The 15,593-nt window shown below is 42.8% G+C and overlaps 1 protein-coding gene across 1 annotated transcript in view; it reads right to left on the bottom strand.

The window, feature by feature from the left end:
- SCN5A (sodium voltage-gated channel alpha subunit 5) overlaps positions 1-15,593 on the bottom strand; it is a 218,687-nt gene that overhangs the window by 66,943 nt on the left and 136,151 nt on the right. The window contains exon 17 of the mRNA XM_072851539.1: positions 4,686-5,156. Coding sequence (XP_072707640.1) covers positions 4,686-5,156 — 471 coding nt within the window. The remainder of the gene's footprint in view (positions 1-4,685; positions 5,157-15,593) is intronic.

Below are 15,593 nucleotides of genomic sequence, written 5' to 3' on the forward strand. Positions count from 1 at the left end.
GGACTGTGCACACTGAATTGTTCCATCACCTTACTGTCCCCATAATCTGGTTCTTACTCCTTCAAGAGACTGAAAGTTGATGTCACATATGAAAAGATGGTCTTTATAAGCAATCACAAGACACTCTACAGAGGTTCAAGAAAATAATTTCCACATTTTAATCATTTAGAAAGCCAAAATGAGAACCCAAAAGAACCTTGAGAAGATGTAACCAGCATGTTGCTGTGGTTGCTGCTGAGCTTTTGGGAGCTGTTTTCCTGCTAGGACAACCCATATTTTAATTATACGTCTCAAAGAGGAAAAATGGAAGACAGTTCTAATGTAATAGAAGGTTATTTGGATACCATGTCTGAAGTATGACTGGATGGGTGATATTTTTGTTGTGATTATTCTTGTTCTCATTATTAGGTTAAACTTCTCATGTTGAAAACCCGAAGAAATCTTGTTGACTGACAAGGATAGACTTCCCCAGCACGATGAGCAGAAGGAAGGGGGTTAGGTAAAGCCCTTAGCGAAAATGTTTCACTGATTGGCACCAACACACATATCACACAATAAAGATGAATTAATTAAGTTCAAGGTGGACCTTTCTCAGCCCCACTCCTTTTCTGCCAGCTTTTTGCACCTGTGCTGACTTTTATAGTTCAGCTTTTTTTTCTGATCCTTTCACTATATGCGTGGGCTACAGGCATGTTTCTTCTGGCTCTCTGAGCTGGCAGAGTATCTCACTTGCATCTCAGTAATCAAAGGAGATTTAGAAGCTATCAGGTGGTCTCACTCCTTCGAAACCCTCTCAATGACAGTGCCACAAATCGGTAGCTTTCAGGAAGACGGCTGCCAGTGTAAGCTTTGATAATAGAAATGGCAGCTGACATTTAAACTGAGACATTTCTATTACTCAGAGGAAAATGTGCAGTCACAGAAGGGTTTCTCATCATCTGAAATTTCAAACTGCTGTGTGTAACACTATGGGGCCCATTCCTCATAGCCACAACGGCTTACTTTAGAGCAGTTTTGTGACTTTCCAGGAAGAGCCCGGCATTGGTGCAGGAGCTGTAAGCTGAGCTGATCATTACCCTAAAATACCCCATCAGGATCAACAACCTTGTGGTTCTGCTTGAGATCAGCCTCCCTTCAGCCCCTCCGTCATGACGGATGGGTCTGGACTGATGTGACCACACGATGAACAGAATATGGTCCAGGATCTTCAGCTGACAGAGAAAGTGTACAGGGTGTGTAAGGATTGTGTAGATTTACCTAGCCATGCGCTTGAGAGGCATGCATACGTACACTCCCTGTTTATGCATCTCCTTTTGCCTCTTCTCCCATGCTACTGCACCAAAACCTACATGTATGAGGAGGAAGGCAGGTTCTGGCAATGTTGCCAAAGGGCTGCTAAATTCCAGGTCAGCCAACAATTTTAAAGCGAAGTAGGGTACATTGTCTTCTCCTGAGAAGTAAATATACATACACATTCTCTTTGTACATGCTAAAATATTTAAATATGTAAAAATATGGAATATAATTAGGGAAAATTTAGAATAGATTTGAATGTTTAGCGTACCCTTGGTAGTTCTTGTTTCGTTTCTGTATGATGCCCTCCACACAAAAAGATACTTCACTGTAATTGTGCCCTTTCAGTGCAATCATGTAAATTTTGCTCTTGTGCACGTTGTTCTTCCTTTGCGAGCTCTGCTGTGGTTATTGTGGCCATCCTGGAGGGAAGGAGGTAAAGACCCCCACGGAGTTGGGGCTCGCAGGATTAAAGCTTCTGGGAGTGAGTGGGGAAGTTTATTCCCCAGAGTCCCACAGGGCTGCCCTTGATACAAAGGTCAGCAAGCTGTAATGCTCACAACTCTATATCCAGGGAATTGGGTTTTCATACCGATGTCCAGGTGCAATAATATCTTCTGCAGTAACCTACGTGTTGATCAAGAGAGTTTTTTGTGGGTCCAGAGATCATACATCTTTGGAATGGGCACCATTAAAAATGACAGATCTTTGAATCATTTGGGATCTGCTTTCTCACGGCTCTGCTCCTTATGGAGACATTTACAGCTGCGCAAATTTATTAGGGTTTTGCAGGAAAGCAAATGCAGAGCTCATTACACAATTATAATTTCTGCCATTGAGCTTCTTCCTATTTTTGTTTATTCATTATGCCAATGTATTTTGAGTATTTGAGTTGGAACCCTCTCGCATGCACACATTTCCCTCTCTAGAAATTTGATAAAACTGTTTGCTGGATATATGAACTCGTTTCTTGTTTGGACCTTTTCAGCAGTAGACCCCTCAGGCCTGTGGACAAAGGTTGAAAACCATTGATCAGGGCTATGCACAGGGAAACAGCAGTGACCTGCAGCAGCTGTTTGTCAAAGCCTGGAAAACACTAGTGACAAAGCTCATTAATACATTTCTCAACTCTGTGCCTTCTATTTAATGCACACGCTAGCAGTGCTCTGTGCCTTCTATTTAATGCACACGCTAGCAGTGAACTATATTATTTCACTGCAATCCAAATATGTTGTGGTAATGTGACAATGTTACTCTAATGTTTATTGAAAATGTCATGAAAAGATACAGTGTGAAAACAGTATTTTGGTTTGCTTCTCCTACTGGGTTTTGCTTCCTCTTATTTTGTTTCACTCCAAATCCTCGATGTTTATATTACGTATGATAATGTTTCAATATTATTGAAACTATTTGAAGAAGTTTTCTTAGTATTTTCAGATCAGCTTTTATTCATAATGTTCCGCTTCACTAAAATGCCTATTTTTCTGCATCAGTTCTCTTCTCATGATTCTAATGGATCTCACTACCGGTCTAATTCCACATTTACTTGCTGGACAGCATAAAATGGAAAGCTACCTGTTCCGTCTACTAATGTACACACCAGCACCTACATGGACATATTGTGCAGCTAAATACAAATCACATTTCTATACTTTTAAGGTACAGTAAGATGTAAAAATCCCAAACCCTCATGCTCTATGCTGCAGTTTAGCTTGCAATTGTGAACGTTGCTATTTATTTTGAGGAAGGTGGAATACAGTGACACAACATACATATGTGTGCGCACACACACACACACGCTTCCAGATCTCATGGACACTTACGTGCAAAGTTTCAACAAACTTTTGCTTTGCACTGTGAAGGAAAAATCTGAGAGTTTTTAAATTGTGACACTCTGTCAGATGTAGCAGAAAGGTGTGGATATCTTTAAAGGCCAAAAGGAAAAAAAACAAAAACAAAACCAAACCAAAGCTCCAGAATTAAACACATTTATACACTATTAAATGCATTTATACTAGTCAGTATTTGCAGATCGGCTAATACTAAGAAACCATCTACTATATTCATATTTCACTTTTCAAGTGTACTCTGCTTGTAGGTTTAACTAATACAACACTGGGAAGAGAAAAGGACTTCAAAGAAAAAAATAGATATTATCCATGCTACCCACACTTATCCACAGGTCATTTCAATAAAAGTATTTAAAAAGTACCTTAAAAAAGTATCTTAAAAAAGATACAAAAAAGTCCCTAAAAGTGTTTACCAAAAATTTCAGACTTCTTTTTTTGTTTCCTAGGTGTCTATTTGGACAGTGGGGCTTGACGACAAAGTTTTCTGACCCCTTGCCCTTCAGCTCCCCAAGGGGATGGTCAATGTGTAAGACTTGCTGGTGAGCGGATGCACTAACACTGTAAAGATTTCCTCAATGAAGCAGGAGAAATTAACATTTAGCAGCCAATTTGTGCCCACCTCCTGACACAGAGTCTTTCCTAGGGGCTGCTTTAGGGCAGCCCTTCTCTAAGGACAGTTTTGCTTCAAAACCTTCTTCCCCTCAACACAGAGATTGGGGATCCCTCCTGACAGCTGGATCTGAAACAGGAGCTTTGATCCAGCGCCTGCTGAACTCCGCAGGTCTCAGCCGGCGTCAGAGGATGCTGGATCAAGGCTGGAGGGTCTGGAAAACATTAACTAGATATGGTGTGTGGAGCCAAGAGATAAAGCTGGTAGAAACTGGAGAGGGGGAGAAGAAAAAGAAAAGCGTTCCCATAAAGATTTTTCTTCTGTATTTTACACCAACATTTGGAACCACACAGAATTTTTCATCCTTTGCTACTGAGTGCTCTGGGGAATGTGAAAATCTTCAATGTCACGCCAAAGAACAGGCAAAAAACTATTTTTCCTGTCTGAATACATACAATTACCTATCTTCTCTCTTTCTCTGGTGCCGTGTCATATCAGCCTCTGCCTTGTTGTATTTCTAGGAGAACTACCTGGCCCTCGATTCTTGCTGCACAAATCAAACCAAGCCGTTGCCCATTTTTGCACACTGATAAATCCCCTGCCATAGTCAGAGAACCTAAGATTTGTTCTGTAACATTCCCATGATTCAGCTGAAAGAAAAAAAAAAACAGGCTTCTGTATGAGAAAGGGTTTAATTGCTCTGGTTAGAAGAATTAATCTAGAGAAGCACGAAGAATACAAAGGGAATGCCTCTTGTTGGAGACTGAATTTTGCTCTTAGATATGGATGTGTAACTTCTTCTGAAGTTAACAACATAACAAAGGCAGGATTAGGCCATAGGACATTTGCATCACAAGCCATGGATCCAGATCAAGGGTAGGAACAAAAGCTATCTTAATAAGCTGCAACCAGAAAACATTTTAGTTGCCTACCTGCTCCATTTCCGTAAAGGTGCTCTGCTCCTCGTCTTCTTCCTCGATATCTGACTCTCCCACAGCAATAGGAACACAAATGGACAGGTCAGGATTGGTCATAAAATCATCATTGTCTGTAATTCCTAGGTGTTTCTCCCCATTTTTATGCATCCCATCCTCAGCGTGGTTCTCTTTGTGATTCTCCATGTCTTTGCCAAGCTCAGTGGTTGTATGGCTGTTCACACAATTGTTAAGGGCACCCGTATTCTGGGCAGCAAGCTTCATCATTGCCTTCTTTTCAGCCGTCGTCTTGGGGTGCCGGAGGACACTGCAGCAAAAATCCCACGTCGTGTGTTTCACGTACTGAAGACCTCTGTTGATCCGAGCAAAAGCAAGCTGCAGGTTGTTCATCTCCCCATCCTCGTCTGGTGCCGAGAGGTTGTCAGCACTGAAAGAGCTTAGCAGCAAGGCAAGGAACAGGTTGAGCACCTGAAACCAATAAAGTAAAAAGGAAATCAATGATTAATTGTGGAGGACAAATGTTTGGTCTTGGAAGCAGGAGGGTCTGAGTCTCATCTAATCTGTGCCACCATAACACCACCAGTGTTCATGGAACTACCTCTAATTATAGGTGATTTCAGCAGAAAAAGGAGGAGTGCAGACATTTCCGAACACTCTAATTTCAGGTGCAGAAGTTTAGCATGGACAATAACACACTCTGACATTCCCTTTCCCCCTCCAACACCCCAAAACTTGAAAAAGAAAAGACAAAGCTCAGAAACAGAATATGGGGTAAAATTTTCATTGGAAGCTACATAGTGTAAATATTCTCATAAGTGGTGGTATAATGAATTTCCTGTAATTGCCAGTATTCCGTCTTGGAGCAAATCACTAATTACAACAGTTATCGACATCCAGAAAGGTACTGCTTACATGTAGAAAAAGACTATAGGAAGAATGTTTTCAGGACCTTTTTGGTTTTTACTCAGTGTGAATACTGTTATTTATATTTCATAGTATATAATGATATACATATGCATGGCACTTAAACCAAATAGTATATTAGGAAACATTTCTAAACGTTTGTATGTTTATATAAATATCCTCTGGGCCATGAATAAAATCTATTGTGACTGTGAATAAACACCTAAGAGGTCACAGAGTTTCAAAACCTTTGCTCTCCAGGCAAAAACAAGCCATCACACTCAGGATTAATGTGGCTAAATCTGAGCAGGGCTCACCTCCAAAGCAGGCTTGGGCCTGGAAATGAAGCTACTAGTCAGGAAAAAACTGAAGGGTTTGAAGGGTTTGAAGGGTTTGAAGGGTTTCACAGATGTATGGGAAGATACAAACGGAACTGGAGACCGTAAGTTGGCTTCCTCTTGTTCCTGCAACTTCAGAACTGTCAACCTTTGCTGGTAGTGCACTGCAAGATTAGACACAACTACACATTTGGGTGACATATTTGATGATTTAAACCTCTTTTTACCTTCTATGTTTTGGTTTTGGGTTTTTTTGGTTTGGTTTGGTTTGGTTTTTTCCCCCCAATATATACAATTATATCCAATAAATAAAACCAGATTCTTCTAGAAGGGTATTCCCAGTAATACATCTTGCAGGCTGATCACCAGCTGCTGCATATGGGACATTACACCTGCTTGTGGTCCGAAAAGGAACGAATTACAGCTTTTGTGCCAGATTGACAAGGGCAAGAAGCTCACACCGGAGGTAGATGCCTGGGATGACGGGAATGGAGCAAAGGTGACTCAAACCAATATCAGCTAAAATATATTTACCCAAAATAAACTAGGACCAAATTGCCTGGTATCAACTCATCTGCTGCCTGTACAAGGTGGGTGGGTGCCAACTCTGTGGCACTGCAAGGGAGAGATCAGTGCTGCAGCACTTCTGCTGTTTTAGCAATAAAATGGACTTTGTGAAGAAATTTTCTCTGTGATCTCTTAATGCTACCAGAAATACTTGTAAGTCCGCTGGCTTCTGTCTTTCTGATAGTATTTTAAATTGATAAAGTCTACTAGACCAAAATAAACATTATAAACAGTACTGGGACTTACCAGAGAGCCACAAGATTTTGCCATCATCCTCTCACCCTGTTTCCCCTTATTTCAAATATTCAGAATATATGAGCTGGAATTTTGAAAACTAGCCTGGTCTTAATCACTCTGGTGACACTGCATTTGAAGTGTCCTGTCAATACTGTTTTGTAAAGTACTCTTTTCAATCACCGTGATTATAAATGAAAGCAGTTGGTAGCACAGCAGATGCCCATGTCCATTATGAACTGCTGAATAAACTATTGCTGCATCGAGCACTACCCTGCTCTAAAGTAAAGTGAGATTAAAGCTAATTGTTTCTTAGCTGGTCCATCATACTGGAGTGTCACTGACAGCTTGTGTGGGTCTCCTCTTAATCACTGTGGCAGTCTGGCATGAATCAATCTTTCATTACATATCCCACTCGGGGGTATTGCAAGTGATGTTGTCTGATAGGTAGCTGAAAACCAGAGTACTGGGTATATTGCTAAGCAAGTGGGAGTCCATCAGCAAAGGAGTCACTGGCAGAATCACTTTAGCCATTTTCAACCAAATTTGATAGAGGGATGATGTCTCAGAGATAACCACATTGCTACAAGCATCCTGAAAATAAGCATGTGGGTAAAGAAGAGACACTGCCCAGGCCACCAGTGCAGACAAAGCTTGGAACAAGCCACGGCATGTGTCTCCTTCCCAGTGGCAACCTAGGGACATGGGAAGGAGCTGGAGGAAGGGAGGGGATAAAGAAATCCAGAATAAAAATCTTCTGACTTTATAGGTTCAATTCAGTTACCTTAACAGAGGTGTCTACTGTTGTTTGAGGTTATCTGAGACATCTGAACCAGACCTGCAGGAGATTTGTGTCCTCCTAAAGCTGCAGGTTTCATCTAACCAGGACATGACAGGGTGTCGTTGCAGGCACCAGCCTGGCGGTGCTTAGGGAACTGAATCATGCTTCAAGGATGGCAGCTGCCTCCAGACTCAGACACCAAAGCTTGAGAGTCTAATGGGGCATCTAAGCCCCATTTCAATCAAAAGAGGTTCATCCTGTAGACAACGGAGCCTGACCAAATACAGGTGACCACATTAGGGCTGCGTGCAGCTGACAATATGTAGTCATCTAGTGTCAACTGGCCCTGGCATGCCCAAGTCATCCTGAGGCAACTGGCCGACACGCCACACTATTATGGGAGATCTTTGTCTAGCTGGAGGCCGGGATGGATACCTTACAGTATTCCCAGTGGCATTAGACAAAACTGAGTCAAGCCCTAGATCACTGCAGACTCTAGTGGTAGCTCAGACGTCTTCTCCATACACGAATACTTCCACGCAGGCGCCCAAATTTTGTTATCTGAAGCTGCATTTCATCCTATAGTTCATTAATTCTGCTGTTCACAGAATAACTTGTTTGAAATGCCTTGTTTTACTTTTCTGTATTTATTTTGTATGTCAACCTACAGTTACGTAAGTTTATTCAGATACACCTGCAGGTGTATATAACAGGTGGTAACATTCTTAGTAGTGTTATTTACCATGGATTTTAAGGCAATGTTGTTTGCTTCCCAGAAATGCAGCTGACATTTTGCACAAAGAGCTATTTGCACTTCATGCTTTTAGCCAAAAATAAATCTAAAATATCATTCCCTCCTTCCTTTATGAGCAGGTAACCTCAGAGGTGTATTGCTGGCCATTCAAATAGAATGAACTGCTGTATAAGCACTTTATGTTTACTTATTCCCCCCATTTCACTGTACACTGCATTTTCCACAAAAAAATTATGCTCAACCCATGACACACCACGTTTCCTGTAAAAGGTTACTAATAATATCCAGTCCTGGTTGCTAACGCAATGCTTCCAGTTTAAGTAAAACCAAACTAAAGACTAATTCAGTTTCCAAAAGCAATGGCAGATTTGTATCTCCATATGGATCCCCTTAAAAAGAAATCTGTTTTCCAGTGACACCAAGCAGCCAGTCTCTGAAAGCAGGTCACGTTTTTGGTCTTTGAGGTTAGGAATCAAATGACAGATGCACTCAAAGAAACCCCAACTCCTTTAGCATAATGATGTTACGCATTTACCCTAATGACAGTACAGCATGCTTTCACGGGCTTTCTCACTTTTAATGCCTTTCCAAAGCTACTGACTCTGGTTATGCCATTATAAGGCACAGAGGATCAGATTCATCCAGCCTAATGTCAGGTGCCTCCCTGAGGTGCTTAAGCTGGAGGAGTTTTCCTAGGATGTCTGTAGATGATGGAGACAGTCTGGCATCCCAGGAGATGCTGAAGAGCTGAACCATCTGTGGCGGTGCCTATTGCAGCCTAGGCTAGCTTGGGTTTAGTATCTCACAGCTAGATTAAAGTTAGGGCACCTACCAATGCAGGCCAAATAACTAACACAGAGTCATAGTATCATAGAATACCTCAAGTTGGAAGGGACCTATAAGGATCATCGAGTCCAACTCCCTGGTCCTTGCAGGACTACGTAAAACTAAATCATATGACTAAGAGCATCGTCCATGACTTGTCAAACCCAGCCAGGTGTCCAGAAAGTCCTTCTTGGTGTCTCAGTCTGGTACTCCATGCTCCAGACCAGTGGTGACCAACCTTTATAACGAGGCAACCTTCACCAGGTGAGAGGAGAGCACAGAATGCTTCAGCCCCATCCTGAGCAGACCTGCAGCACACAGGTAGCAAGCCTGGTGTTGCACAAAGTGCTGCACCAATTCTGCGGTCACAGCAAGTGAAGAGCATAGAGGCTGGAAGCCGTGAAGCTAATTCTTAGCTTCCCCAGCCACGGGGAGAAAGCAGGCTGCTGGAAGGACCCCTCCTTCCCAAGGAGCCCTAGGCATGGGCTGCTGGTGGAGGCTGGGAGCCACATACACTGTCAGGGTGGGTTGCAGTCTGAACACTTCAGCTCCATTGCCTCCTTTTGTTTTGGCCATCACAGTACAAAAACAGACAGCGTAATTTCAGATGACACCTTCTGATCAAACCCTCTTTGAAAATATCTGTCTGCAAAGTCTGTTGCTGAAGTTAAAATACTTTTGGAGCAAAAGCATGTGACTGCTCCCTCATTTCCCTTCCATTCTTGTATTTGCCTTGATTTGGTAGAAATAGAGGGATATAAATCTTTACATATTTAACCTTCCACCTGTTGTTCAGTCAAACAGTGTCCAGCCCCTGCAATCCTCCTGCACTCCTGTGAATTGATTCAGCAATATGTTTGCTGCCCTGCACTCTCCCTGGGGTCACGCACTGCACTGAATATAGGCTGAAAACCCATTGGAAAGTCTAAGGTCATTTCTTAGCAGATTGAAAATAATTCTGTATTTCATTTAGCTAGGAGCAAGAATGATGTTGGACCTATGCAAGTTCAATGGCAGGGTTAAGCCACCTCCAAAGTGAGGTCCTCAGCTACTGGTCTTGTTTGATTGCAGAAGATCTAATATGAGTTCACCCATGTGGCTTTTCCTGTAGAGGGATCTGTCTTGACGGCACACTGCCAACAAAACACGGGAGTTTGATTTTCAAACCCCTGGTCCTTTCCTGTGCATGAAGTTTAATGAACTTCACACTGAGCAGCAACTAAGGCCAGATGTTCTCATCTGCCTGGGCCACACAGGACAAATGCCAGTAGGCTGGAGTCAGAGATGGGATCACCTTCTCAGGTGGGAGGTTCATAAAGCAAGAGCAGCTCAGGAGCTGCTCTCATGAGCACTTGTTTGCTTGTAAGCCCACAGGACCCTTCAAACAACTAAAGATATTCAAACTGCAGATGCATACCATCATCTCTACTGCAGGAGATGGAGGATAGGAAGGACAGTTGAGGGCACCTATGAGTGCCCTGCATCACCTGAGGGTGCTTCCCTGTGGAAGAGGAATCTCCTAGGAGCCAGCTAAGCAGGTTTTTCTATAACAACAGGGTCCAGAGCAAAAACCATGCCCCACCAGTGAATTCTGTCGTGCAAAAAAAGAAAGCAGTTAAAACAAATGTTATCCCTGTGGCAGCACATTGTCACTGCTGTCACTCAGCTGCATGGAAAAGCCCAGAAAGAGCAGCATGGTGAGGTACCTGCCAGGATCATCAACTACTCATCTAATACTTTTTTTGTGGATACAACAGGACCCATACACCTCAACCTATTCAAACTCACTTCTCTGGCAGTGCCTGTTAGACCAGCAAGAAGCTCTTCAAGCACTCTCTGACCAGTGTTTGTTTTCTGTTTGTTCCTGTTTGTTTTCTGATGGTGGTGGAAATCTGCACTGTTCTTTGGCTGGCACAGATGGGAAAGATGCATTTTTTTCTTTGGAGACCTTGATGACTTCTAGCAAGCCTAATACAATATGTACCAATTATTTTATTTTGTTTATTGTAGCAAAATCCATGAAGCTGCAAAGAAAAACTGTTCATAAAGGGGCTTTCACTACATCAAGGAAGTGTGAGATCTAAGTTTAAGCCAGAGACCTGCAGTAATAGGTCATCTAGTCCATCTCTCCACTACTGGAGGATTATTTCTTTCCTTGGAAGTGTATTTTCCCATTCTTTGTACATTTTCATCCCAGGGCAAAGTTTACCAAGAGAGAGTACTCCTGCAAAAAGCAATTTACATGATCAGTTCTTTTCTATAGTCCCTTTTCTATTATTTCAGCTATTTGTGCTTGGATAAGAGGCTTATATACTCCCAGTCCAGCTTCTCTTTATCCTGTAGTCAATCTCATAATCCCATTCTCGTGATATCTTAGTTTCTTGCTGTCAAAATGATCATGATACCACAAATATGGCATGAGATCTTTGTGGCCAGGGGCAGGTGGGAGAGAATACAGGTTGGAGCAGAATTGATGTCCTTCACGTTTCTTGCCCAAGATCAGCTAGGAAAACACATAGAAATGGGAATATGGATTTCCTGCCTTGCAGCCATACAAATTCCCAAGTGGACGTAGTTTGATCCTACAAGACAGGCTAGCAGTTGTAGATGAGAGGTTTGTGGAGCACTATAGTAAGACCTGTTCATTGCAACAGGACTTTTTTCTTATCAACTCCATGATAACCTGTTTGGTGAAATAACTAGTTTATCTATTTAAATATAAATGATAATATAAATAAATATAATAATATAAAAAGAACATTTATTAAAACAATGTGCCAAATCCAGCTCATTTTCCATGTAAGATCCCTAAACTCCTTTATGATGGTAATGAGAGTGCATGTTCTCCACAGGAAAGAAAAATTGGAGTAATATGGTAGGTATAATTCTCTGATATGCAAATACAAAAGTGATTTCATGTGAATGATTTCCGTTTTCCTGGAGAAAGAAGAGAACAAGGCCTGATTTTTCCCCTAGCCTCACAGCTATCGTGTGCATTTCCCCTGCCTGTGCAGAACAGCGTTCGCAGACAGCGTGCTTGAAAAGTGCAGCCTTGGGGCATGGCTGGCACTCACATTCCCTTTAGGGGAGTCGAAGGCATCTAGACTTCCCTTTATAGACAGACTAGATCCAATCCATACGGTCAGAGGAGCCTGGCCCCAGTGTGCCCCATCCTAAAACTGATGGCTGCACCAGATGAGACAAAATGAAGGAGTGAAAGAGCCTTTTCTCTCCGTTGACTGTGAAGAATAGGTAGGGTGGCTGATACAGCCGTAACTACCTGCACGGCAGACTCTAGAAATGGGGTGAGATGAATGTCCCCCCCATTCCATTAGTGTTTCTGTGGTATTTACCATAAGGCTAGGGGTTTTGCTGACCATTCTCCACTTCAGGTATTGACATTACATTTCCCCACAGTTTCAGTGGTCTCTTGTGCAGCCGGTTGTCATTAAGCAGTACAAGGCAGAGAAGTGATGCTGGATGGCAGCCGTGCTCGCCCATGTTTGATGGTGTGTCCATGGGTGGGGGGAACGGTCACCCTATTTCTCACTTCAGAGTTTAAAGGGGTATGTATAATTAATGGGACAGATTCCTCGGTGCTGTTCTCGCCACTTTACATAAAAGTAAATCTCCTTGAGTAATGGAAGGGTAGATTAAGCCCATTAATTACACTTCACAGCACCTTTGTGCCACATAGGAGTTTTTTGAGGTCATTTTAAGCTGCCGTTCATCCCTCCCTGCTTTCAGTGGAGCTATAAAGCTGCACTAGCAGGGGGTATGTCAGACCTGGCATGGGTACATCCTATTGAGAGGAGGAGGCAGGCAAAGGGCACCACGTCAACATTGCTCTTGCTGCCAGTCTGACACGCTGGACCACATGATGAAAATGCCTTTTCAGAGAGGGAGGCTGAACTGAGAGGGGAGGCTGACGCTTCTCCAGCTCCAGTCTTGCAAGGACCAGCCTCCAGCCTCTCCCTCTCCTTTCCCGCAGCCAGCCTTTACAGCACCCTGAAAGCAGGCAGAATGAGGGGACCTATGTCCTTGTCACCCTGAAACACAGATCTGAGGCAACCCATAACACTTCTTACCACAGCCTGGTGGATCCCTCATGTTACCAAGTCTTTTTCATTTGTTATCCACCTATGTGGGTATAAATGTGCACACAGACCGTACCACTCCAAGTGCTGGTCAAGAACTACTGAACTGAATTTAGATTTTTTCTATTTTAGCTGATGACTTTCAGTGTTTTTTGAAAGTAAGTCCCTTAGAAGTATCAGAAGACTAGTCTCTGGAAAACAAGTGCTTCCTGATCTGAAAATCTTATTCTCCAAGGCTAATTTGAGAGAGGAGGGTGGGATGGTGAGTGGAGGCAGATATATTCTTTCCACTACTAAAGCCACAGCCTAAAAGCAGACATATTCCCACAGGTTTTTCATCAGATGTTGGAACAACACTAATTCACCAGCATAGCAAGAGCTCCATCAGAGCTGCTGTGGACTTCTCAAACCACTGTCCAGACGGACAAGCAGTGCTATCAGACAAGTCCAGTTGCAAACCTCTCCCAGCAAGACAGCTGTGTTTGTGGTGTTTAAAGGCTCAACATACCCCAAAAGCATTAGGAAAACTATGGAAAGTTTATTGATTACAAACCAAGAACAATAACCTTTGTGCTCAGTCAACAAAAGTGTTTAGCTGTCATGATAATGAGAATGTCAAGACAACTAGAGAGCAAGACAGACTGCGCAGGCTTGGACTGACTGTACACACTTGAGAGTCTTTGCTATTGCTGCTCCTAGCAAGGAGTGATGATAGGGGAGAAACACACATATTATCCCTGGAATATTTTCACTACTCGTATGCAAACACCACCTCATCAGCTGCTCTACCAATTATTATACAATGACTAGACACAAGAAAAACCCCCTAATTTTGGAAGTTTAAGCTCTGTGGTTTTTACCCAGAGACCACACCAGGCCTAACCCTGCATGGCTGGGCTTATGTGGAGGACACTGCCCTGTCAAGGCAGAGTGGGATCCCTGGAGTCATCCCTTTAAAATTCAGATCCTACACCTCCCCGGGGAGGGGGACACCCAGCCATGACCAAAGACTGTGCTAAGATTTGCACTCAGTCATCTACAGGCTATCATGTCCCTTGGGCAGTCAGGACTGGAGATCAAGAGAAAGAGTTAATTCCCATTCACACATGGCAGAAAACATCTGCGGAAAGGTAAGCCCCAGAGAACCGAAAGGATAAAAAAAACCCCTGGAAACAGAATAGCAGAGAAAGAATACCAGTGAAAGTGGCCACAGTAAGGAATGACTTCCCTGCATTGAATATATTACACCAAAGCAAAATCAATATGAGGGTAGGCTCAGAGACTCAAAAATTAAATCAGAGAGTCAAGAAATAATTAATACTAGCTTTCTTTCTTCTTTTTAGTTTTTTTAATAGGGAGGGGAACACTATTTCCTTTAAAAGTTATTTTCTAAGCTATTTCCCAGGTTTGAAATTATAACTTGGGCTCCATCATGGAATTGCACTTTCCTATTAAGTGAAATGTGAAAAGGATGCCTATTTAGTGAATTTGGGGGGTGTAAGGAGGTTCTGATTTTTTACATTTTGCAAGTGCAGAGTCCTGGGAGGGCAGAACAGAGTGACAGAGCTGTCTGCCAGCCAGGTGGGCATCTTTCAGGAAAGCTACAAAATAGATTTCTGCTAGTAATTTTGCACAGTACAAAATCTCCTGTCGTCACAGCACATAGCTGGGCTTGCAGCTTTCACATACCTCTGCTGGAGAAGACCGATGACTCAAAAGCAGGACAAACCCCTGTCTTTAATGAAAGAAACAGGGCAGGAGGGTTTACCAGCAGTGATGCCGGTTACATCTCCAAAATGAGAGCCACCCTGTATTTGCAAGGCAGGAGGTGGTGACACACGTGCCTCACTGCTGTCCTAAAAACTGACCCATTTCCTCTGCCATCATCTGCTCCTGGCTCCTATGGTGTCCCCAGTCAGCAGCCCATCCCCTTTGGTCTCTGGCTTAGCTGTGGCTACTTCTGCAGGTTTCTTAGTGCTTCCTAAAGCCCCAGGGTGATATACTTGTTCTTTTGCAAGGAAGGGAAGGCAGTAGATGTCCTTTCTTCCTGCAGTGTATGTCTACAGGATAAAGCTGGCTCTGAACTGTGTCTTGCAGAGAAGCATTACTAAAAACATAAGAAAAGCACTTCATGGAGGACTGGCTACCAGCAGCCTTCAAATCAAGTCTGTGCTCAACTTCATGATCAAAGCAAACTCTTCTTTCCAGGCATGATGACCTCATCTTTGACTACCTTCTTATATCAGGAAATACAAAGTTATTTTGCTGATGTGGAAATTTGAAAATTATTTTATTTATTAATTGTATTCTGTGTGCCTGACTGAAATCCCAGCACCTGGGGTTACTCAAAATCTTCTTTAGTGCAGGATGGACATACAATTGGGGAAGCAAAGGAGAAAGTAGGTG

Source organism: Ciconia boyciana, chromosome 2 (genome assembly GCF_034638445.1).
Source record: "Ciconia boyciana chromosome 2, ASM3463844v1, whole genome shotgun sequence".
In the NCBI taxonomy this organism is placed as follows: Eukaryota; Metazoa; Chordata; class Aves; order Ciconiiformes; family Ciconiidae; genus Ciconia; species Ciconia boyciana.